The following is a 27,121-nucleotide window of genomic DNA, read 5'->3' as shown; positions in this document are numbered from 1 at the left end:
AGGCAGTAAGAGGAAACTGAGATGTTGTTGGGATTGCAATACCTATATATTCTTGAGTGGAGGGGCACAAGGATATGCAGGATTCAGGTGGAACCCCAACGGACAATATTGGCCAAGATGTTCCATACCTTCACATACAATGCACATGTGCACCATGATCCACGCAGACAAATATTGGAAGAAAGACCAGGTATTTCCAACAGTTCTTGAAGTAGTGTATATGAATGAACATGGCACATTGTGTGGCAGTGAAAGGAAAAGAGCCATTTTTTCATTGCAATCTTTTCAGCAATAAAACTTGAAAAGATCTCATCACATGTGAGACACATTTTTTTCCTAATGGAAGAATCCTTGAAAATGGCCATGATGGGCTTAATGAAATTTTCCCCTCTCCTTGGTATTCAGATATCTGAAGCTTAAAAACTGTATTGAGATTGAACTTCTGATGACCTCTCTGACTGTGAACATCTGACAGAATTCTCATGAAAGAGTTGTTATTCTAAGAAGCACATTGCCTCTGTCCTTGTCTGCATAGACTACAAAGTGCCTGACTACTGAAAGAGCCTGTAAAGTTGATAAGGAGCCCATGAAAATTTATTCAGACCTTGTTTTGGGCTAATTCTAGAGATTGTGCCTGCTATTCTGAGTTGGTTCCAATGGCCTTTTATATAACAACCAACTATACTTGGAACTTCGTCAGAACTTTACACATTAAAGTTTTCAAAATTAATTACATTTGCAGCATTCATTGTAGAGTTTTAACTCTGTTCACACTGAATTGGGCTGGGCATCCTGAGACTAATGTACATTGGCCTTGATGGGATACTTTTAACACTGGTCTAGTAGCTTTAGCACCAGTTTTGAGTGCAAGGCACTGACTATTTGTGGGTTCCTTTGTTTGGGTACATATCTCATGTGTTTCTGTTTCTTGGCCTGGAAAAGCAGGACAACCAATTCATCTCTGAAAGGAGTCATATAGAACTAGTAAATTGTGATGTGATCACGACAGCATCATTACATTTCACCAGCATGACTAGTCAACATATACTGATGCAGCATCACAATGCAATATCATGATACAACAACAATTATTTTATAGCACAAATTATACTGGACATAATATTGCTTTACCTCCAGCTGCTAGGAGGTGAAGAAAAGGGTTTTCTCATCTCTATTCCTTCTCTCTGGGGAAGGAATCAACCAGCTCATTAGGTTCCTTAGTATTCCCCATACAGTCTTACATGTGGAATGCTCCATTTTCTCTTCCTTATCCTGCTCTTGAGAGATTCTGAACAATTACAGTTCCCATTAACTTCCATGGGAATTGCATGTGCTCAGCAGCTCTGAGGGTTGAAACTCCAGGGACCAAGAGGAATGTGAGGAGCTCAGATTAGCTCCATAAACCTAATGAGGATCACATGTGGTTTGGGAGTCACAGCTTAAAGATAAGTAGCCTAATACTAGAACAACCAACACCTTCACATCTCTCCCAAATGTACCGTGCAAGACAGACTTGGCTTGTTGGAAAGACACCTCTCATTTTTCTTTTTGCTGAATGGTTTAAGAGGGTTTGCCTAATTCACACATTCAGACAATGTTTGCAGACATACACAGAGCTAAGATTACTTTCTCTCAGCTCTAAAAACACTCTTATGGCTGTCACTGTATTTGGTTCAGTTGTCAAAAACAATTAGTATCAGGCAAGTTTTCCTTTATTCCCACTCCTACCCAGCCTAACCTAGGGTGACTAGATGTCCCGATTTTATAGGGACAGTCCCGATTTTTGGGTCTTTCTCTTATATAGGCTCCTATTACCCCCCACCCCCGTCCCGATTTTTCACACTTGCTGTCTGGTCTCCCTAGCCTAACCTCCAGTTCCCACTTTCCTTCTCCCCCTTTCATTTTACTTATTATACTACAGTCTGTTATTTGTTTGTTTGTCCATTTCTCCTATATATGGGTAATTTAATTAATTGTGTTTTATGCACTGTAACATATTAAACTCGTATGGTGTCGTGCACTGGAAAATTCTAATAAAAGCCACTCAGACTTAAAATAGAAAATTTTCACTCGTTTAACATTGACAGTACATCTGCAAGCTTAATGAGGCAACCCACAGAGATAAATACATCAACAAATAAGTTCCCACACATGCAGCCAATGGCCTCATCAGCCAAGTACAACTGCCTGGGGAGTTTGGGGAAGATTCAACTTAGTCACAGTTTATACACGGCACATTCAGGACTGATCATGGCCCCTGATACACTCCACTTTGGTGGAACAAAGGGGCCATACAGCTGAGGGCAGCTGAAAATTATCCTTGGGGAAGTCCCCTGGTGGAGTACAGGCAACATACCTGGCCCTCTGTGACCATCTTTTAGAGCTACAGGCATAACCTGGGGTATAGGGTGTCAAGAATACTGCACAACACAATAGCTGTCTGGGGACAGTTACCATCTGGCATTAGCTGAGGCTGTTTAACTTGCACCAGATGTGAACTGGCCCCTGGCAATCTCAGGGAAGTGCAAAGATCATCTTTCCTCCACCCCATTGGGTCCTGTGCTGGTCCACAGCTTGTCTAGCCCTCAGGATTGGTTCCTCATTCTCTGTCCTTAAACTATGCTAGTGGAAGACCCAAGTGATTGAAGGCCCAGTACTTGGGCATTTAAAATTAGGTGAGACAAAGATCTATAGAGAACAACTTTGAATAATCGAAAAAACCCAACTTAAATCTAATCACCTAAATTCTGCACTTGGCCTATTTCCTGTAAAGCAATCCCCACAGGATTCTTAGGTCAACATAATTTAGGGAATTGCGTCACTAGTAATACAGCCCTGGCCTGAATTAATTTATAGGAAAAAATATAGGATTGTTTGTTTGAATCAAGCAGCATAGAAGGTAAATATGTCTGGATCATAGACATGATTCAGGCCAGTTTAGTGCTGCTCATGTCAGCCATCGGTGGGATTAGAAGATATGTCTCCTAGAGAGGGAGAACAGCCTTGTGGTTAAGGCACTGGACTGAGACTCAGGAAACCAGTTCTCATATCTCCAACTGACTCCCTGTGCAATCAAAGGCAAGTCACTTAATCTCTCTGTGCCTCAGTTTCCTAGCTGCAATACAGATAATAATACTCCCTTTGTCTGGCTCTTCTATTTACATTGCAAACTCATTGGGGCAGAGACTATCTCTTATTATGTGTCTACATAGCACCTAGCACAATGTGGTACCAATCAAGATCGAGACCTGTAAGATCTGCTGTAATACATGGATCGCTCAAATAGATCTTTGCAGCATTCAGGAAGTAAGTAAGTATGGGGTTAAAGTATAATATTTTCTGAGAAAGGCAAGATCTTGGAAGCATGGAAACTTCAAAAGACTAGTATACCGAGATGTGCCAGATGCCATAGGCACCAGGATTAGTAATAAACTGTTGTAACTATACGTGTTATATGTATTTTTGGAAATTGGGGATTGTAGTCTAGCTCCATGGGACGGGGTTACCAAGCTTCCCCCACAAACTAAGATCAGTGGGGGATAATCACTGCAAACCATGGCACAGGTAAATAACTCCGGAGAAGTATCACCCACTGGGGTGAGTTACATATACTGCTACAGACTGGATGCAAGACACCCAGGAGACAAAGAAAGAGCTTGTGGTATAAAGGGCCAGCCTGAATGGCAGAAGGGGTCCCTGATTTTGATCCAAACATTGACATGAGATTATAACCACCAGGGTAAAACCCTGCTGGAAGCATTTGAAGGATTGGAAAGCCATGTGGAAGATGGATGACATCTGGTAAGTTTAGCATGCGTGCAGACTGTGTATTGTTTTGTGATGTTTTCTCTGTAATGCTTTTGTCCTAAAAATAAATGTACTGTGCTCTGAAAGCTGGCTCGTCACCATATCTTTGTTCCCGAGACAATGCAAACCATACACAGGTGCTGGATTCAGGTCAGTGCTGCTGGGATAAACACAAGGAATTGCAGAAGAACCGCAAGACTAACTTCCTAGTCTGGAGGAAGTGCGATGAGGGTTCTGCCTAAAGAGAGGTGGTGGCTGACGCCTGAGACCTAAAGGCGTGCCAATGAGTACACCAGAGAGGGGGCAGAGGTGCAGTTAACTACAGAACTGCAACACATTTATCATTACATTTATATAATACCCTTAATTCTGAAGGCTCCTAGAACATTTTGGCCTGTCTAGTATACTAACGTGTAGCTGGTTCTGGGTTGGAATGTAGCAGCCATGTTGTATTAGGAACAATACAAAAGAGCATTAAGAACATGCAGAAGAAATGTCCTTAATAGTATGCACTGTCCCAATGGCTCCAAAGCATCATGAATCTGCATATTACAAGAATGTATCACGTTGCCCACTCAATAGCTTGTTTTACCTTTTTAAGTATTTTATTGAAATTATGAATAGAAACTAAAACCAACATTAAAATACTATATTAAACAGTGTGAAATTTTACAATTACCAAAGCAAAGTAAGGAAATTTTACCTTCAATTTCAGCATATATTCATCCAGTTGAAACTGAGATTCCCACAACACCTAACCATGAAATATTAGTCCCACAGAAGTCAATGGTAAAACTTCTGTTGGATTTACAAAAGCTTAGATTTCACTGACTGATATGAGTTAACAAGAGTTATCATGACACAAAATGAGATTAAACTAGCTAAATGAGACATAAAGGGTAAAAAGAAAACATTCTACAAATGCATTAAAAGCAAGAGGAACACCAAGGACAGGGTAGGCCCGTTTCTCAATGTGTGGGGGGGAAACAATAACAGAAAATGTGGAAATAGTAGAAGTGCTAAATGACATTTTTGTTTCAGTTTTCACCAAAAAGGTTAGTAGTGATTGGACGTCTAACATAGTAAATGCCAGTGAAAGTGAGGTAGGATCAGAGGCTAAAATAGGGAAAGAACAAGTTACTAAAAATTACTAAGACAAGTTAGATGTTTCAAGTTACCAGGGTCTGATGAAATACATCCTAGAATACTCAAGGAGCTGACTGAGGAGATATCTGAGCCATTAGCGATTATCTTTGAAAAGTCATGGAAGACAGGAGAGATTCCAGAGGACTGGAAAAGGACAAATATAGTGCCCATCTATAAAGAGGAAAATAAGGACAACCCAGGGAATTACAGACCAGTGAAGTTCACTTCAGTACCCAGAAAGATAATGGAGCAAATTAAGCAATCAATTTGCAAAACCTAGAAGATAAGTTAATAAGTAACAGTCAGTATGGATTTGTCAAGAACAAATCGTGTCAAACCAACCTGATAGCTTTCTTTGACAGGGTAACAAGCCTTGTGGATGGCGGGGGTGGGGGGAGGGGGAGGAAGTGGTAGATGTGGTATATCTTGACTTTAGTAAGGCTTTTGATATTGTCTCGCATGACCTCATAAGCAAACTAGGGAAATAAAACCTAGATGGAGCTACTATAGGGTGGGTACATAGCTGGTTGGAAAACTGTTCCCAGAGAATAATCAGTGGTTCACAGTCAAGCTGGAAGGGTATATCAAGTGGGGTCCCACAGGGATCAGTTCTGGGTCTGGTTCTGTTCAATATCTTCATCAATGATTTAGGTAATGGCACAGAGAGTACACTTATAAAGTTTGTGGATGCTACCAAGCTGAGAGGAGTTGCAAGTGCTTTGGAGGATAGGATTAAAATTCAAAATGATCCGGACAAACCGGAGAAATGGTCTGAAGTAAATAGGATGAAATTCAATAAGGACGACAAATACAAAGTACCCCTCTTACAAGGAACCAGTTGCATTCCTACAAAATGGGAAATGACTGCCTAGGAAGGAGTACTGCAGAAAGGGATCTGGGGATCATAGCGGATCACAAGCTAAATGAGCCAATGGTGTAATACCGTTGGAAAAAAAAGTAAACATCATTCTGGGATGTATTAGCAAGAGTGTTGTAAGCAAGACACAAGAAGTAATTCTTCCACTGTACTCTGTGCTGATTAGGCCTCAACTGGAGTATTGTGTCCAGTTCTGGGCTCCACATTTCAGGAAAGAGTGGACAAATTGGAGAGAGTCCAGAGAAGAGCAACAAAAATGATTAAAGGTCTAGAAAATATGACATATGAGGGAAGATTGAAAAAACTGGGTTTGTTTAGTCTGAAGAAGAGAAGACTGAGAGGGGACATGGTAACAGTCTTCAAGTACATAAAAGGTTGTTACAAGGAGGAGGGAGAAAAATTGTTCTCCTTAACCTCTGAGGATAGGACAAGAAGCAATGGGCTTAAATTGCAGTAAGGGTGATTTAGGTTGGACATTAGGAAAAACTTCCTGTCAGGGTGGTTAAGCACTGGAATAAACTGACCACGGAGGTTGTGGAATCTCCATCATTGGAGATTTTTAAAAACAGGTTAGACAAATACCTGTCAGGGATGGTCTAGATAATACTTAGTCCTGCAATGTGTGCAGGGGACTGGACTAGAAGACCTCTCGAGGTCCCTTCCAGTTCTATGATTATAAGAGAATGGGCATTTCCCCATAAGTCTGAATTATACTATCCCATCAGTTTTTAAGCTATTAACATCAATAGAGTTCTGCTTTAAAAATAATCACACAATATGGGCCTCTGAATTTTTCTGGGAAAATCAGATGCTTAACATTACTTTATTAAATTAGATCAGGACATGTTGAAATATAAAACGAGTTCAATTTTACTTTGGATATATTTCTCATGATTCACACTTATTAAATGCTTTATTTTTCAAGTAAAAACAAGACGGTTACATAACATATCATTGAAGTACTTAGATAATAACTTAAAATAATAACAAAATAAATGTGGGTGTCAAAAGTAACAACAGTATTAGACCTAGAGTTGTGAACTATCTAGCAATTTGCTTCAACTTGAGCGCACTTCTATTTCTTCAGAGCAACAACTGCATAGCATCTGGGGGATTTCACAGGATCAAATAACTTCAGCAGTCCAGACCAGGCAATGTTGTCCTGTAAAATGATATATGATTAAAGCACATAAAAATGTGTTTGACTTAAAAGCAAAGATATGGGAATGGGTCCATATTTTTAAATACAAAACTGCAAAAAAAGAAACTCTAACTTTTATTCAATACATGAAACAGTTGTGAACTCACAAAATAATGCTTATGAAAAGTAAAACAGTCTGTGGTTAAAGTCTTTAAATTATTTCTTACATATTGTCATGTGAGTCTACCACTCACTATACAGATCTCTTCTTTTATGAATTACAAGCAGTGAAATTAAAGACAAAACCCTACTAACTTTACTCATTCAAATAGTTCCATTGAAGATAATGAGATTTCTCAAATGAGTAAGTTGACTTGGATATGGCCCTGACACTTTGTATAGTTTCCATAATTTCTATTTCATCTTGTCTAGAAAAATACAATTTGTGAGACAATCAGTTACTCCTGAGGGAATTCTGCACCAAAAAAATTAAAAGGTATGCGCCAAAAAAAATGATTTCTGTGCATGATATTTTAAAATTCAGCAAATTTTATTCGTCAATAAATAAATGTGGAGGTTCCTGCATGGCAGTGGGGAGCAAACGCCACTGGCTGCATGGAGGTAGGAGATCACCCTGCAGCCCCCTCTCTCCTGGGCCAGGTACTCGGTGGCGAGGTTGCATCTGACGCTGACCCTGAAACACCCTGGGGCTCTTCCCTCTGTAACAGGTGCACCAAGTGTGGGCAGGCAGGCTCAGCCCAGCAGGATCCAAGTATGGGGGATTCAGGTGTTAGCAAGCCGGATGGCACACTCCCTCACTCGGCAGCTCTGTGCTCACAGAAATGGGGGGAGCAGTGGCACATGACTCCACAATGCCCCCCCCAAACTATTCCCATGGGCACCCCCAGCCCCAGGGTGATTTACCTCTCCACTGGCTGCTCCAGGCACTGGAATTGACATGCCTGTACTGCTAGGGAGGAGTATGTGACCGCTCTTGCGTCTTCCCTTTGCTTCCCTATCATTTTCTGTGGGGAAGCAAAGAAATCTACAGGGAACATGAATTCTGCACTCATGCAGTGACGCAGAATTCCCTCAGGAGTAACCAGTGCTAAATTAAATCTATGGGTATATTAAATTTAGAGAAGGTAAATCAGTGCTAACTGCAGAAGGTCTGATCTCCCAGTTTGGGAAATATACAGATCTCTTCATGATTTATAGCTAGTTGGCATTTGGGAAAATACATCATTAGATATTTCAGAAACGCCTCTCTCTGTAAAAATACCAGTTAGAACAAAAGCAAACATTTATTACAACTCATTTGCTCCAAGTGTACTGTAGAAGAGAATAAAACAAAACTTTCCTTATGATAAAATGGAGCTATTAAAATGAAAAGTTTATAGTGGAAAAAAGAGCTGCTCACACAAATGGGCTTAATATGAAAAGGTCACAAAACTTTATTTTGACTATAGCCCACAGTAGAAGCTTCAAAGACACCACCCTAACCTTCTAACAAATTACCATTGGATGGAAAATGTGTTATTGGAACAGCATAAGTATGATCATTACTTTTGAGTTAATTAGGACAAGCTGAGACTTAATGGTGTAATTCAATGGAAGTCAGTGTAGTTGCACCAGGTCTATATTTGGCCAGTTCAGATGGGCTCTATGTTAGTCAGGTGCAACTCAATTGATTATATAACTGAAAAAAAAGCTTTTTTCCCCCACTACATATCTTAACTAAGTAGGTATAAAAATAATCCACATGCATTTTGGACATGATCCAAAGCCCACTGAAGTCCACAGAAAAACTGCCATTGAGATCAGTGGGCAGCAGATCAGTCCTTACAATATCATTAGTTGAAAGCTTTAGTATTCACAGGGTAATGTTTGTTTATTACTTCCAGTATTAATTTTAATGATTAATATATCAATACTTGGTATGGAATAAGATTTGTAAGAGTTTTAAAAATTTTTTTTACTGTCTACTGACTAGTAATTACCATACAATTAAAAGAACATAAACTTTACTGTTGCAGCTTTGCTTAAAATAATAATAAAAAAAACATCTGCTGGGCATATGTTTAGACAAAGATGGAATGAATACTTAAATTTTTGCAACTATGATGAGAATAGCAAGTCTGCAACAGGGGCTCTTTGGTACTCAGTAAATAATTTGGTTAAAATAAACAGACTTCAGGTAACATGAAATATAAAGTAAACACACCTTCTCTTTGAGGTAGCAAAGACGATCCAGAAGTAATAAAACTTCTATACAGGGAGCCAGAACAACTTTCAACTGAAAGAAAGGTTAGACACAATCATGGCTTTAGGAAAGGAAGCCAGCATACTACTAAAAAGACAACTCTGTCCCCCAGAAACACTTCTAGGAAGGTGAATCATTTTCTTGAGGAAAAATCTTTACAAGTGCCACCTTGCCAGTTCTTCCCTATCTGACATTTTCAGAAAAATCTAGTAAAGATCAAAAGTCCATGGAATGTTATAAGCGGGGCAAGTATTTTACATGGCTGGCTCTGAGGCATAATCTAATATGCAAATCATACTATAAGTGGCAGAAAGCTTTTGAAGAGGGAAATAATTTTTAGAAGACTTTTTTTGTGAAATAACTTCATGGAGACCAATCCGGTTTCAAAAGGAGTCTGACATTTCTTTCTTCACATTCATAATACCCCTTGAAAAAGAACCTTCCATGTGTTCTCTTTATTATTTTACTGACACCTGATATAGCTCTGGAATAGGATAGCCTCGAAGTGAAGTGTTTTTCTGTAGACAGTATATCACAATATAAGCTGGTTCACCACCACATAAAATTTGACAGGGCTCTCTTCTAGACTAGCACATATATACAAGGTAATGTTTTTAATCCTTTGATTTTACCATATTAAATGCTTCCAGCTCATTCATTCTATGCTTGTATTTTTCATAGTAATCCATTATACAGCTGTCCGGGAGCTGCAACAGGGGAAAAAAATGGATGACAACAATTAAAGCCATTCCTATTACCTAGCCCAGGAAATGTCTGAAACAACATTATTCTTTCTAATTAAAAGTGATAATGTCAAATGAACTTTAGTTTTGTTTTTTATTAGTACTTTTCTAAGGCTTATAATGAGCCATTTTTCTGTTCTCAATTACCCAAATTCTTCGATTAACTTTAGCCTTTTCACTAACGTGAAATATTCAGATATATTTATTACTCAGAAGCATGAAACCATTCTTAAATAAGCATTATACACTGAAGTGGAGGTAACGTTCCTATTTCTTACAGTGAACATCTCACATCAATTTTTACCAAGAAGTACAAAAGGGCTCACTTACAGAGCTAAGGGGGGAGTATGATATGTCACAGTAAAAAGAGTAGGAGTCAGGACTCTAGGGTTTTATTCCTGGTTCTGCCACTTACTCGTTGTCAGGCCCTGGAGAAGTCACACACTTGCTCTGTGCTCCAGGTTATCCCACTGTGAAATAACTATAATACTTCCATATTACTTTTCCTCACGTGTAATTCTCTGCAGTTTCCCTCTCCTTCACCAGCCTGCCTGGTGCGGTGTTGCCAATGCCTGTAATATTGCAGGTGCTGCAGTTTGGGGCTGGTTTTGCTGAGAAGACACAGGCAGCTCTGGAATTTTGCCTGAGCCATGTGCAGCTTTCCCCTTTGGCTATTAGAAGCCATTATGCTGCCTGTGTTACAGGCACAGGGCCGGCTCCAGGCACCAGCGAAGGAAGCAGGTGCCTGGGAAGGCCAATACAAAGGGGCGGCACTCCGTCTGTTATTGGGGCAGCACGTCCGGGTCTTCGGCGGCGGGTCCTTCAGTCCCTATCTTCATCTTCGGCGGCAGCTCAATCGTTTTGTTTTGTTTTTTCCTTCGCCACTTGGGATGGCAAAAAAGCTGAAGCCGGCCCTGTACAGGCAGCAGCCATAGGGAAGCTTTGGCACAACAGAGCTGGCCCCTACTCCAAGTTTGGCAGTATAGTAATGGCTTAACACCCCCCACGGTGCAGGAAGAGTGAGTTAATGAAGATAAGAGCTCTGGGGAAGCCCTCTCACTGAAGACTGGAGATAGGGGGACAGTTACTGGAGATATCATGGGATTAGGAGAAGAAAAGCAGGTGGCTGCAGGATCCTGCAGAGGAGGAGTGGGACTGGGGGCTGCAGGATCCTACCTAGGGGATCCTCCCAGGATGGAGCGGGGCTGCCTGCCAGCTGGGACCAAGGAGAGCTCTGGGCAGTGAGAGGGGAGGAGTCTGGTCATCCTGGTCCAAATTCTCAAAGGATGCTCAACACAGCAGCCACAGTTAAATATGAGCAAGTTATTATGTGCATTTTTCAGATGCAAAGTGTCTGATTTACATATGCACATCGAACAGTATTTCTAACTACTTGATTTATGCACACCACTGTATTTATTCTACACACGGTTATCAGAGTTGCAAGTGTAAAAAGTTGTATGCTCAAAATGTAAAAAATATTATATGAATGTAGAGACCATATTATTCTGTGATATTTGGACATTATACTCTGAATGCAAATCACCAAAGGAAACAAAGGCCTTGTCTACACCTACAGGGGAAATTCGATCTAAGCTATGCAATTTGAGTTCCGTGAATAGCGTAACTCAAATCAACGTAGCTTAGACCTACTTATTGTGGGGTCCACACGATGCAATGTTGATGGGAGACGCTCTCCCATCGACTTCCCCTACTCTTCTCAATCCGGTAGAGTACAGGAGTTGACGGGAGAGCGATCTGTGGAAGACTAAATCGACCGCTGATGCATCGATCGCCGCTCGTCAATCCTCTGGTTAGTGCAGACAAGCCCAAAGAGTATGCTTGCTGCACTTGCCAATTCTTCCTAAGGCCTCCAATTCTGCAGTGAAAGAACTGGAATGTGTTCCTAACATTCTCAGGCAATATAGAACATTGCACTGTGGACAGAGTCTCTTCCCTCCTCTCCCTCCACAAATTCACACATTTTAGTTGGTTTTGGGATATATTCAAGTTACTTTAAGTTTTAATACACTATTGAAAATTATGTGATTTTGTACATGTGGTTCTTGCACCCTTCCTCTGAAAAAAGAAAGCCACAGATCATGATTTTTCCTTTAATTTCTCCTTAGACTGTCAACACCATTATGTAATCCTCCACCATTTCCCTGGAACAGCTGTTGCCAAGGAGACACATCCAGTACTGCTCTGTGGTGGGAGACTGAGCAGGGGATTTTAGATAAACAGAGATGTGCTTTCTTATTTTACTGCCCAGAATACAAAGCCTTAATTCTCAAGTGAGAGAACCATCCACTGTGTACAAATAGCTGTACCAAAACCATGATCCCCTTTTCTTTTCCTCTTAAGATAACATGACACAATATAACATCATGTGACATTTATTACTACTTGATATTTTCTTATGTGAGTACTGAGAAGCTCTAATAGGGACATGGCCCCACTGTGCCAGGTACTGTACAAATGTCTATGAAGAAACAATCCTGATTCTGAAGATAAGTGACACAGAACAATGATACAATCCTATGTATATTCTATATACATACATATGTATTTATTCCCAAATCTTATGGTTATAGGTGGATAAATTGCCAACTAACCTCATCTTTATTCCACTCAGTCTAGCTATTGGATGATTTCTTATCAGCACTGTGGTCTTGAGGAGAGATTTAAAGGAATGGGTATCAGCATTACAGATTAGCTCAAGGTGAGCGTTTCACATGTAAGGGACATTGTGGAAGGCAGTATGAAGATGTTTGTGTGAGAAGATGAAAAACAGGCCGATGAGACTCATGTTGTTCGCAGAATGGAGGACATACATTAATAATAATCTCATACTCTCCAAATGTTTTTATACCATGGACCACATTTTAATAGAAGTCATGGACCCTTCCTCTTACAGTGAGTGTGGTCCACCTTCCCTCCCATTCACAATCATGTAGCAACTACAGCCATTACTTACTCATAAACGTAATAGTAGGAAAGTAGTTGATATACTTTTAGATTCTTTTAATGCAATTTAGCAGCTGGAAACAAGGAGGAGAACAGCTCTCCATGGACCACGAGCAAGTGCTCAGCAACCACCATTGTTCTAATCTGATTAACCCATTACTCTGCACTATATCTTCTTAAAATGAAACAATCCAATATAAAAACAAATACCCTACAGCTAAATTCCAAGCCCAGTGATGCTTGTAAACCAATGCATGACAACTGACAATATTTTGGCATAAGTCAGTGGATAGCGAAGTCTGTTTTGTCTTTCTTTAAAAATGTAAGGAAGCGATCAATTTCACAGACTCCATCATGACAGAATCTAATTTGGGGAAACACAAGCAAAGGACGGGGCAGGTGCTGAAATGGTAGTAGGTTTAAAGTGAGAGTGGGGAAGCAGAAAAGTAGTAGTAGCTAGGTATGTAACAGCATCTCAGGACACATACAGCTAGGTGGTTAGATATAAGGCTGCTGAAGTTATGCTGCATTATGACAAAGAAAGTAGCAGCATTAAAAAAGAAAATCGCAAGATGTTACACATTTGTATTTCAAAGTAGAAAAAAATCATATTTTATACTGCTTGAGAAATAATATACAATCATGTAATTAAAGATTACCATACACTTATACACAAGGAGAGGGAGAATAAAGTGTACAGTTGTTATTTTGGCATTTCCTCCCTTGACTGTTTAATTGCATAGGTCATAATGTTCTCAACATAGTTTTTGTCTGGAATTTCCTAGTTTGTTTTAACATTAAAAACAGCCACCCACAAAGCTAAGGCATCTAAATTCCACATTTCTGAAGCTATGTTGGTTCTACAAAAAAATTGGTATCTAAATTACCTAATGAGGAACTTTTTGGACAAACACTATCAGAACACCCTATCCTAAGCATTTTAGGAGATCTACAGGACAGAATCTCTTTCCCATGAAACTTCATGCAAATCATACAGCAGCCCTTCATAACTCCTGGGTCCTAACAAGCTCCATAGAGCCTGAGGGCTTCTGCCTTTTCCCATGCACAACTTCAGTACATATTTCACTGTGCAGCTAAGTTTGTCATCAATGCATGCATAGCACAGCCTGCCTTAGCTACACCCTTTACAAGTTTAGTGAAAAATTGCATGCAAAATATCTCACTGCCAATGTGCAACATGCAATTTTGAAAGGGTCATATTTGAGTCAAATTAACAGCAAAGGTCATTTGGAACATTCAAGCCATTGCTCTCCAGTGAATGAAAAATCAGCAGAGAGGACCTTCCAATATGTTGATCTCCCCCTCCCCATGCAGAAGAGATAGGAGGTCAGTTGCCTGTATGACACCATCCTCCTCATTCTCCTGGCATGCTCTCCATAGGTCCAAAGAGCCATGCATGGGAAAGGAGCAGGCCAGCAAGTAAGAGTGACAGATTGTCGGGGGGCAGGGGAGGGAGAGGAGTGTACACATTGTCACTCTGGTGCAACCAGTGGAAATGCCACATGGAAATTAATGAAGCCAATGGCCTTAAAGATTATTTAACATTACATTAATGTTGGTATATGGCTGGAGCACCTGCAAGACACAGCTCAGCATAGAATCATGGAGACAGAGGGCCTCCATCTGAATGCTCCCCACTGCACTCCAAAGTCCACAGGATGTCAAAGGATCTATTGGGTGTGTGTGCTGGACCCTGGTTTCTTCTACAAGAGAACAAACCATGGATGAATTCAGAGGGAAGTCCATGAAGAGAACCTCACATAATTTCCCAGCCCCTATGCAGGCATTTCCACATAGAGACATTATCTGGCCTAGTAAATTTAAGACTGGGATTTTTAAAGGAGCTTGATGGGATTTGGGCACCCAACTCCCTTGGGCTTCTTCAAAATTTCCAGCCTTAAATACTTGGCCTTACAGTGGCCTTAACATGTAAATCTGTACTTAATACTATAGGAAACGGAACACACTGAAATGAAACTATTCCTTCCTTTTGACACTAATTTAGAAAGGAACATAATTTCCACAGAAACAAATGCATGAAACCACAGTATCAATTACTATAAACAGTATGCTGATAACTGAGGCAGGACTGAACCCAGTATCTTTTGAAATATAGACATAGCTGACATGGATCATTGGCTCATGTTAATAAAGTACGAGACTGTTATATCTGGGGTGTAGGTGGCCAGGCCAGTAATGTCTGGGTTGGAACTGAAGGCAGGATTTGAGACAAGTTACCAACCCAAGACAGGAGATGGGTATCAGGGTCAAGCTGGGCCAGAGTCAAAGGCAGGAGTCAGGACTAGCTACCAAGCTGAGTAAGAAGACAGGTACCAAAGTCAAGCTTGGCTGGGGTTTAAGACAGGAGTCAGGAGCAAGATGGGGCAAAAGACGTCGTCTGTAGCAGTAGGAAGTCAGAGTTTCCACTGTTGCTGAGACAGTTCCCTGGGGCAACTTTCTGATTTAAAGAGCTGGTGTGAACCAATCAGGTGATCGCAGGGCTCTGTCACTCTGGCCTCTTCAGATGGTACTTTCTGCAGTGCCTGACACTCCAGTAATTGTTGGATGCTGTATCATCTGGCTCCCCTGTAGTGCTGTGGAGGGGTCTATTACTCAGGACTGCACAACCCTGGGTTCTAGACCCATAAATCCTTCTAGAGACAACAGCTATGTACATTGTGCCTTCAGAGCAGGCTGATATGACTTTAATATCTGTAACTATTTATTTTTGGTAGTCATACCTTTTAAAAATTGTGATTAAGTATATTGAGAAAATTGCAATATGAAATAATGATCCATACAGACTCATAGACTTTAAGGCCAGAAGGGACCATCATGATCATCTAACCTCTTGCACATTGCAGGCCACAGAACATCACCCACCCACTCCTATAATAGACCCATAACCTCTGACTGAGTTAATGAAGTCCTCAAATCATGATGCACACACTTCAAGTTACAGAGAATCCACCATTTACACTAGTTTAAGCCTGCAAGTGACCTGTGCCTGATGTTGCAGAGGAAGACAGAAAATCCCCCAGGATCTTTGCCAATTTGACGGGCGGGAGGGAAGGGGGGGAATTCCTTCCTGACCCCAAACAGAGTGATCAGTTAGACCCTGAGCATGTGGACAAGACCCACCAGCTAGACACCAGGAAAGAATTCTCTGTAGTAACTCAATGCCCTCCCCATCTCGTGTACCATCACTGGCCACTGGGGATAGTTGTTACTAGCAGTCACAGATCAGCTACATGCCATTGTAGGCAGTATCATCATACCATCGCCCTTCATAAACATATCAAGCTCGGTCTTGAAGCCAGATAGATTTTTTCCCCCATTGCTCTCTTTGGAATGCTGTTCCAGAATTTGATTTCTCTGATGATTAGAAACCTTTTTCTAATTTCAAGCATAAACTTGTTCATGGCTAGTTTATATCCATGTAGCGAGGCAGAATGGCCTCCCTCTGAGCCTGAGAGTGAGGGACCTCTCCTTGCCCGTTGGGGGGCAGAGCCAGACCAGGCCCACCTCTTGTGCCAGAAGCAGAGGTATGGAACAGGAAGTATAAGAAGCAGTGCTTCCAGCTCAGTTGGGGGAAAGCCAGGAAAGGAGTCAGATGCCTCTGCCTTGCTGCTGGCCCCTGGGCCAGAGACCTAGCTGTACCAACTCTTGCTCCTGGAGGAGGACCTTGAGGAGCTGCTGGGACAGCTGCCAGTTGACAACCTGGAGGAGCTGCCGGGACTGCCACCAGTCGAGTATTCTGAGGCGCTGCCGGGACTGCTGCCAGTCGAGTACCCTGAGGAGCTGGTGGGACTACCAGCTGCTGAGTACTCAGAGGAGATTGAGGGCCCATGAGCAACGAGGCCCTACGAACAGGTACAGGTAGGAAGTAGCCCAGGGAAAACCAGACTTTAGTCTGGTTGTGTTGCTAAAGCTGCAGTCAGCATGTTTTGGGAGGATCCCTGCTGACCCAGTGGTGGGACCACATGCCACTGGATGGGTCCTGGGCTGGGATCTGGTGGAGTATGATGGGCCTGGGTCCCCCTATCCTTCCCCCTTCACTGCCAACCCCATAGCTGGGGATTGGCTGCATGCTCACTTTAGGCCCTCAGGCCTATAGACTGTCTGCCCCAGCCAGGAGGTTGTGGCTATAGACTATTTGTTGCTCTTCCCCAACCTGAGGGCTAGAGACTATACACTGTTCATTATTGTCTGCCCCAGCCAGGAGGCTATAGACTATGTGTCGCTCTGGTGATGCTGGTACTAACAAGACTCATATCAATTGTTTAAAAATATGTTCAAGGAAATGACAAAAATTGTTTTGGATACATTTTTGTAAGACAAAATGATAATGAATTCTAATTAACAGAATGATCTACATATTCTCTACACAGTATCAGTCATAATCTAGTTAGTTTTACCACTGAAAAATGAAATACTCTGGAATTCACAAAGGCATAATCTTAATGTAGCAAAATTGAAATAAACAGTAATTTTAACAAAGACTAAATAGCTTAAAAATTCACTGCAAGACCAATGAACATCAAGTCCTCTTGAAAATACCCATATCCTGGTTCAAATGAATGATCGTAAAGGAAATGTACCAGTGAAATTATTACAGTATACGCATTCTTTAAAAATGAATGGCATCCAATTCCTTCAAAGAATGTTAATAAAAACAACAAGCTTGTTTTATTGTACAGATTAAAACTACTATTGCTCTATATACTGCACAAATGAAGGGTTGTACCAATAAAAAGCATCCCATATCATAAGAATAATAAAGACAGCAGGTTATGTGATGATAAACATTTCTCTTTATGTGCTGCATAAAAAAGCTACATCAGGAGATTCAGAATATTTTTCGTTCTGACTTCTAGATGAAAAATGACAAATATCAGATATGTTTAAATTATTTTTAAAGAGAGGAAAATGTCTTTGCTGCAGGGTTATTGTTTTCATGTGTGCAATTTACTGCTGTGCCATTAATTTAAACACCACTAACATTATATTGTGCAAAACTGAAAATGAAAAATTTTAGGCACAGCCAACTTTTTTGATGCATCACTATGGGTTTAGAAAATCAATCAAACTTACAGCAACCTATACAAACACACACACTCTTAAGGTAACACAACTTAAACTGTGGAATTGCTACTGCATCTCCATAGTACATACTTAACTGGATGCTTCTGGAGGAGTTCTTAAATTGTGTGTGAAATATTTTGACTACAAGACAAAGTAACCATCATTAGTGAAAAAGTAAGCTATAACTAATACAGTAGCTTGTATGCTTGGATGTGATGACAAGATGGATTCAAGGTGATTATTTAATATCTTTTCTCTGTATGTGGAATATCAATTGACAAAGCTATCTCTATAGAGAATTTATACTTGAATGAATTAACCCCTTCATGAGTTCAGGCTGCCACAAAGAAGCCCTGAAAAGTATAAAAAATAGCAATGGTGCTAAGACATTGGGTGCAAAGAAGGTTGAAACATGGATTTAAATAAAATTTAATCTTTTTGCATAAATCAGTGTTACTGTACTGATATAAAACAATTAAAGAACATATATATTTTCCATTGTTTTCTATAAATAACATGGGAGGTAACTACCATACCATTATTGCCAACAGGTTCCAGATTTTCATATTTAGATGTCCATCTAGGACAGAAATATTAGAAACTGAGCTTGTTACTTTCTTTAAACATATAAACTGGGACAACTTAGTGGTAAACTTGGAGTATATATCAGCACTGAACTTGGCCCATTATGTTTTAATAATATAATGGATATGACATATGCACACTAAAACATAGGCTATCATAAGGGAGTTTTAAAAATACATGATACTATAATGACAAATTCATAAAAACTAAATTATAAGATCTTGAGAGTTTTGCCATAGCAAGTTTTATTATACTTGAAGCCATTTGCTGTATTCCTGTATATTGGGCTGGGGTGAATATGCTACCTATTTAGGGTGGGAATAGTTTAGATTAAATAGATTATGAATCGTTAAAAGTAAAAGTAACAACTAAATGTAGTTGCAAAATACCTAATGTCCGCGTCCTGTTTCAGGTTTTCTGAGGCATGTACGAACACTTTACTCCTGGGGGAATTGTTCGTCACTGTGCTTGTGAGAATTCATGTCCCCTGCAGACTTCTTTGCTTCCCCGCTGAAAAATTACTTATGATGGGAAAGCAAAGGGAAGCTGCAAGAACTGTCATGTGCCCATTCCTGGCAGCACAGGCAGGTTGGCTCGAGCGCCCGGAGCAGCTGGTAGAGACGTAAATCACCGCCAGGAGAGATGGGAGAGGGGCTGGGCAATCGTGCAAGTGAGAGAGAGAGAGAGAGAGAGACTCTCCCTTGCTATTGAAGCATGCTCAGCGTGGAGGGGCAGGGCTTCAAGGTGTTTCTGAGGAGGCAGGCATAGGGCAGGCTCTGTCCCCTCTGGCAGAGCAGAATGTAGTAGCCTGCCTGCTTAGTGAATTGTTCCCATTGTCTTTGTGAGTTCCCCCAGGAGTATAAAACAGGTGTAAAAGTTTTAAGGCTCCTTCACATTGCCAGAGGGATGTAAAGGGCAGTATGGCCTTATAAATGCTTATGGTGCTTTCATGATTAGAACTGGTCTACATTTTTGGACTGAAAAAAATTCCTATCAAAATGTGCTCCATGAACTGTTTGCTACTGACCTTTCTGGAGATGGTCAGTAGCCAATATAAATTGTGAGTTTGATTCCCCCGCCCTCACTTGCTCTTCAGCTGCCTATGATGTAACACTGAGCATATGGCTGCATATATTTGTTGACTAATAACTAGAAATAAAGGGCCAAACCTAGCTACATTACTATTAGACAAAGGGGGTTTGGGGATTGCCTCCAATGCACCCCACTCCCATTGTCCATCCATTGTATTGTGGTTTAAATAAATTACCAAAATAATTGAAACCAGAATGATTATATTGTGTTATTTTGACAAATAAAATACGCAGAATTTTGCAGAATTTTAAAATATTGTGCACAACATTTTTAATTTTGAGAATTAAATTTTTTGGCACAGATTTCCCCCAGGAGTAACACTTGTATCCTTGACTGACCTACTGAGGTGGAAGGTCAGCTTGGTAAGCAAAAAATCCATATCCATGCATTCTCACGAGTAGCAAAGCACCTGCAAATGAGCTGTATTCCTTCTCTTTTCCAAGTAGCCCTACTCCCTACCCTGCTTCCTGCTGAGGCTGAACAGGGAGCTGGAATATTTTCTACTGGATAGTGGTAGCAAAACTGGAAAGAGAGAAAAAGAGACACTCCTCTGGAGGAAGGAGTTGGTATGACCCCCTGCACCAATCACCCAAGGTATCTCTGTTCTGCATAAATGTGAAAGTAAGAAGTGCTCCCTCATATGATCACAGGTGACAAAGGGTATTCGGTGAATTAGAAAGTAAGAAATCTTCTGCCAGACAAGGGCTTCCTCTCCTCTTTCTACCTAACTGCCAGTGCTTTCTTCTTACAAAATTGTGTGTATGTATGTGAATGTGACTGGAACCAGTAAATGTGTAAGGGGAAAAAAAACATCTTTGAGAAAAATACTATCCTCACTCCTCCACACCCTCCCTCACTCCACCACTGCCTTTTCCCCATGTCCTATCCATCATTCTATCAGAACTGCACAAAAAGTTAAGCAAATGTAGTGCCTCCATTGGGGTTATTTTTTAGCCCCAGGGAAGCGGGAGGCTTGACTGTCCACCAAAGAATGAAATGGATCTAATGTAACAACATTCAATGCAGAAACAACCATTTAGAAACTTTACAGGCCAATCAGGAGCACATTTTTATCCTGAACTGTACATACATAAAAGCAGGAATTTATAATGAATTTTTTTGGCAGATTCCACACTATATAGCCATACAGATGACATTACTAATGTAAGAAAATGACAAAATATTCACGGTCCTCTTTTAGACTGACTTCTAGGGATTTGCCATTTTTGATCATCTTCTACTTGGACTCTAGCCACATATAAATCTCTCATATGTAGCTCTTCCTGCTTTGGAATGATAATGACTAGTATGAAAATGTTTTCTCTTACTACACATCTCTCACAGTAACTTCTTAGGACTGAGAACCAATCCAGAAGCATGTTAGATTAGCTAGACACTTCACTTATTTACACAGTTTTGAAGATTAACACATGGTCATTATAGAATCAGAAACACATTAATATATACTTGTTCTCCATGCACAGATTTGTTTAAATATAAGTTTGTAAATGTAATATAACATAGATTTAATCTAAAACTGTACACTTTGTGCATTATTTAATATCCTCTTTAGATCTTTTTACTGCCTCCCTCCATTGTTCGAACTTTTTACACAAACATAATCTGGTTATATAATGAACTGGATCTATTCCTCTGGTCTTCTACAGCTGTGGCTAAAATATTTCATTTTAATATTGAGAGCAGTATGGTAGTCCAGTGGTAGCACAATTCAGAGCACAAGTTTAAGTCTATGTGAGAAGCTGAAAATGATAAGGGGTTAATTTATTAAGCAAAAGCCACTTATTCTGTTATCTCTGCCACACTATTCAGCTTTTCTGATATACATAGCTTTAAATAATAAAGGTGAAATATCTCCATATTTGTGCAGAATAGTGGTTCATTTGGATCTATAATGAAGACACAGGAGGCATGCTTATCATACATGCAGATTAAATATTAAAGTTATGACAGGCTGACCAGCATAGTTTCAGCACAGGCAAAAGAATCCACATCTTTCATCTGAAACTCAAGCATGTGGGAGGTGTGTTTATTTACTTTGGATGACAGCGTGTGTAAAATGGGTATAATATAAGGAGGCATTAAGTTACTATGGTCATGGAGGCCATACTGAGTATTTACATAGAAAGCGGGAAGGAAAGGCTTGATTTATACCAAGTCATCTAAGACCTTAGTCAACATGGCTATTGACACTGCCATTCAACTTATTATCCATCTGGCACTGGTCACTGTCAGAAGTCAGGATACTGGTCTTGATGGACCATTGGTCTTACCCAGTATGCCCATCCTTATGTTCTTACCCGCTGTTCTATATCCACTTCCTTCACAGAATCAGACTAATCCACCTATCTTCCCTGGATTACAAAGGCATCTAGATGCTTTAACCCTATCTCGGCCAAACCCTGTACTGAGTCTTTTCATGTTATCAGAGCATGGTAAGATTGGAAGGAAAATTGAATGAACCAGGAAGCGTTATCTGCCCATATGAGTAAAGGTCTCAGCTAAACCTTGTTCCTGGCTTTGATGCTGTATTTACAGTCTAGTACTCATTTTATGATTTTAGGCCACAAAAAGGATGCAAGAGTTATGTGGTGGAGTACCCATCTCCACCACACATGTCTTGGAGGACAAAGGAGAAGGAAAAGGGTATTGTAAATGTATCTGGATAAATAGAGATATTCATTAATTATAAACACTTAGGCTTTAGAGTGTATTTTCTGAGGGGTTTCAAAAACATTATTTAGACTATTAGTAATCATACAAAAATAAAAATAAAAAGGCATCTCAGAAGTCATAAGTTTTAAAATGAAAGTATTTTAAAGAAAATAAAAGTGGAAGCTAATCCCCAAACTGAATAAACAAACTGAAATAATTTGTCTTGGATAAATATTGTTTAATTCACAAAGAGCTGAATATGTGGATGTATATTCTAGTAATAATAGCTGCTCAAATAATATATACAAACAGCTCCATCAAAATGCTGGCCACTTCTTAGAGTTTACACTGATATGTGAACTGTATGCAATATGAAATCAGCTGCTTACCTTTGACTCATCTAGTTCAAGCTTCTTCAGAGACTTTCTGACATAATCCACGAAAGAGGAAGACTTGGAGAAAATTTTACCAACATGCCGATCACTGCAAATGTAGTATTGAGGTTATTCTTTTAATTTTCTCACAACACAGAAGTTCCATATTATTGTTTCATAAATCTCAGATCCATTAAAAACATATACAATAGGATATTCTGTGAAGTTAGAATAATAATTTATTTCAATTTTACTTTTTCTTTTATCTAAAAATACATCAAAGCAAGCTAACCAATACCCAAAGACCTTTTTAGACCAAAAATATTATTACTCATGAATACCTGAAATTATGAATGAGGTGAAGGTAGTATTTTTTATTTCTATTCCTCTCCTAACATTGTTTTTATTGTATTGGATCCATTGCACAGTGTCCATTTTCAGTGCCTCACCTGACAATATTAGCAAGAATTTAATGTTTATGAAAGCAGAACTTCTTCAATGCCAACTGTCGATCCAGGGACCATGTAGTAAGTTAAGTGTGATTCTGATCTTATTTATGCCTTGCAGATTTCTCTCCTAGATGTATGTGCAGCATGTGATTCTCATTTAAATTAGGCAATGTCAGAATTTTCCAGATTTACAATTTGGGGTGCCTCTTCAGAAACTTGCCCAATATTTGAATTGGTTGAGGCAAAGTGGTAAAGCAATGCAGAAAAAGTACCAGAAGGCAAACAGAAGATGCACTCACATTAGCAAATTACATGTAATCTCCATTTGAAATACCTTAGGAAAAAAATGTATGAATATGTTTTGTCAGCCCTCAGTCTGAATTAACTTTCATAGCCATCACCTGCATAACACACAGCTCCAGGTCTCACTGACCTTGGTAGTCTTGACTGTAAGAATCATATTCCCAAAGACATTAGCTATTCACAAATATTCTCTTCAACGTATTATTTATGCACAAACAGATTTTCCATAAAATATTAGTTAGGTATTATAACACTAGCAAACCAGGTGCCAATTTATGCCAAGATCCCCATGCCTCACTTTGATACTGCCAAACACATAGCTGGAATTAGTCTGGCTCACCTGTGTGTTAGTATTGTTAAAATAAGTATTAGCGTCATAAAAGAGTGCTTAGTATTTAGACTTTATTGAATGCTTGTAAGTTGCTGTATGCATTAATCTCCCTTATAACATCTGTATCACATATCTTAAGATAGTATTTGAGTATGTGCATTGTATATCTCTGTAATTGTGTAAAACACCAGATAGGAAAGGGACCTGAATAAGGGCTTGTCTACACTGGCACTTTACAGTGCTGCAACTTTCTCTATCAGGGGTGTGAAAAAACACCCCCCTGAGCGCTGCAAGTTTCAGCGCTGTAATGTGCCAGTATAGACAGTGCACCAGCGCTGGTAGCTGCACTCCCAGTGCTGGTAGCTATGCCCCTCTTGGAGATGGTTTTTTTTAGAGCATTGTGCCGCGACTACACAAGCCAGTGAAGACATGCCCTTAGTGCAGGGGTCGGCAATGTTTGGCACGCGGCTCACCAGGGTAAGCACCCTGGCGGGCCGGGCCAGTTTATTTACCTGCTGAAGCGGCAGGTTCGGCCGATCGCGGCCCCCACTGGCCGCGGTTCGCCGTCCCGGGCCAATGGGGGCGGCGAGAAGCCGCGGCCAGCACATCGCTCGCCTGCGCCGCTTCCCGCCACCCCCGTTGGCCCGGGACGGCGAACCGCGGCCAGTGGGGGCCGCGATTGGCCGAACCTGCCACGTCAGCAGGTAAATAAACTGGCCCGGCCCACCAGGGTGCTTACCCTGGCGAGCTGCGTGCCAAACGTTGCCGACCCCTGCCTTAGTGTGAAATGCTGGCTTCCAAAAGAAGGCGTTAGGTCCTGCTTAACACAGAAGACTGCTTGACACCAGATGAACTATTGTGGAACATCAGAGGACAAAAGACTTTGTTAATTGCTCTCCCTGTCTCCCAATCCCTACCAGGAAGAGGAGATGTGCAAATAAATTCCTCCCATCAGCTAAGCTGGCAGTTCAGAGGAGAAAGGTGAATAAAAATCCCTGATAAGGAGAAACTGTATCTCTGTGCTTCTTGGACTCTCCAGGGTAAGGTTTTCTAGGCATAAGCAAGAGGTCCCCACTGTTTAGCCTGGGTTACCTCAAGGAACAAATAGAGCTTGCTTATTATAGACGCTTCTATTACCTTTTGAAACTTAAGACTGTAACTCCTTTGTGTATGTATGTTTACCTTCTTTAACCTTGTAAATCACTCTCTTATTTCCTTTCCCTAATTAACAAATCTTTAGATAGTTTATTATAGAGTTGGCTACAAGCATTGTCTTTGGTGTGAGATCTAAGGTGCAACTGACTTCAGGTAAGTGACTGGTCCTTTGGGACAGGAAGCAACCTGAACATTGTTGTGATTTTTGCTGTAAGGGACTATCTATCACAAAAGCAACCTTGCTTAGGTGAAAAGGTAGATTGGAGTGCCCAAGGGGACTGTCTGTGGCTCCCTGGTTAGACTATTATAATACCTGTGGAGTTTGCACTTGATGCTTGGTTGGTGAAATCTAAGTATAGAACATAAAACCAATTTGGGGTTTGTGCTCTGCCTCTTAACAGTCTGTCCTGAGGTTGGTACTCATGCTCGTGAGTCACAGCTTGACAGGTATATTTTCTTAAAAACTATTTTACTGGAAACTCATAGAAAGCCTATTCTTTTCAACTGTGGGCCTATTCAAAGCCTATTGAAGTTGACAGAAAGACTTCCATTGATATCACTGGGCTTTGGGTCAGGCTCCAAGTTCTTTGTCTCAATTAACTTTCAATGTTATTTTATTTTATTTTTAGGGAAATAGGAAATTCCTGTGAATGTATTTTTTATTATTCTAATGCAATAAAACCTTTGGGCAAATGCAGTCTGAAGACTACTTAATGGCTATGCATTTAAAAGCTTCTTTGGAAAAAATATGCATTTAGTGTATCTGTCCTACAAATCAGAAGCAGCATAGTTGTAACAAGAAAATATATACTGAATACATGAAGCTCTAAAAAGTCAGAATGGGCTCTTAATGACTCAAGGCATCATAATTCATTCTTTTAATTGTCTTAAACTGCTTTTTAAGTGTTATTGGATAAGGAACCTGACATCTTAAAAACTGCTGAACTGGTCCCACAAGGCTTCACCGAGACAAAGAAAATTCCAGCTACTTCATCAAAACTGGAGACATCTAACATTAGCAAGCTTAAAACTGGGCCTAAAACTCTTTTAATTTCAAAACTGCAATCTTTATTACTTCCCCGATGTTACCTTTACTTTAATAGATAACATACACTGGTCTAGCCCATACTTTCAGTTTTTACAACCTAGTTCTCATGGTTTGTTCTGCTAAATCTTCTGTGTAGTTTTATTATACATAATGTCAAGTTAAGGAAGAAATTCTTCAGTTTGGAGGTTACCCATCGACGGAAAAAGCTATGCTCCCAACCCAAATGCCAAAGACAATTTGTCATTGGTCCTGTGAGTCCACACTGGCTCTTGGACTCCCTGCTGCTCAACTCAATATGCACTGACAGGCCTTCAAGTCAGTAGCTGACTATGAGACCTATGATAAAGAAGCACTCTCAGATACAGTCTGTATAGCTCAAAGCTGTAGTGGTGTGCTCACCACAGGGAAGAAGGCAAGAACACACGGTGCGGGTTTAACCAGGCCTCAACTTTACTAGTCAAATTATCTTCAAGGTTACCATTGAGATAAAGCCCAGTGCATTGTTCCTTTGCTAGTTCTTGGAGGTGCTCTCCCCGCAGGGGGAGTCAATCATCACACTAGGAGGTTCTCTGGGCATCTCCATCCACCCATAAGCATTTAGTGAATTTGCCACAGTTGCCTACATGTCCAGTGCCAAGGACAGGGCTAATGCCTCTGCAATGCTGGAAGGGCAAGAGCTCTGTGTGGATGGTATGCTCTGCATATGGATTCAGAGCAAATGAAAGAGCCCTGTATTATTTACTGACTGCATTCATAATACAAACAGATACAGACAGAATTTAGGACCTCATTCTGCAATTCTTATGCTAATAGTTACAACTTGCAGAGTAAGGGAGGCAGAATTAGGCCTTAGTCTCAGAATCTCATACCTTTTGATGACACCGTAACATTCCTCTATAATAACCTGTAGAACAGCTCGATAAAACAATGATTCTGTAGGCAGCTGGAAAAAAGAAAGCAAAGAACAGCAGGACTGCAAAGTTGGCATCAAAATCAAGACCAGAGTAACTAGAATGGTGTTGGCTGCCTTACCTAATTACTGGTTTGTATTCTCTCAAACC

The 27,121-nt window shown here is 40.4% G+C and overlaps 1 protein-coding gene across 1 annotated transcript in view; it reads right to left on the bottom strand.

Moving 5' to 3' along the window:
- Nucleotides 1-6,444: 6,444 nt before the first annotated feature.
- METTL25 (methyltransferase like 25) overlaps nucleotides 6,445-27,121 on the bottom strand; it is a 92,536-nt gene continuing 71,859 nt past the window's right edge. The window contains exons 8-12 of the mRNA XM_024200850.2: nucleotides 26,930-27,003; nucleotides 22,790-22,883; nucleotides 9,867-9,941; nucleotides 9,196-9,267; nucleotides 6,445-6,992 (exon numbers count right to left, since the gene is read on the bottom strand). Coding sequence (XP_024056618.1) covers nucleotides 6,906-6,992; nucleotides 9,196-9,267; nucleotides 9,867-9,941; nucleotides 22,790-22,883; nucleotides 26,930-27,003 — 402 coding nt within the window. The 3' untranslated portion in view covers nucleotides 6,445-6,905. The remainder of the gene's footprint in view (nucleotides 6,993-9,195; nucleotides 9,268-9,866; nucleotides 9,942-22,789; nucleotides 22,884-26,929; nucleotides 27,004-27,121) is intronic.

Source organism: Terrapene carolina, unplaced genomic scaffold (assembly GCF_002925995.2).
Source record: "Terrapene carolina triunguis isolate 2854851 unplaced genomic scaffold, T_m_triunguis-2.0 Scaffold68, whole genome shotgun sequence".
Taxonomy (NCBI): domain Eukaryota; kingdom Metazoa; phylum Chordata; order Testudines; family Emydidae; genus Terrapene; species Terrapene triunguis.
The sequence above is the reverse complement of the archived record's forward strand: the minus strand, read 5'-3'. Positions and strand labels throughout refer to the sequence as shown.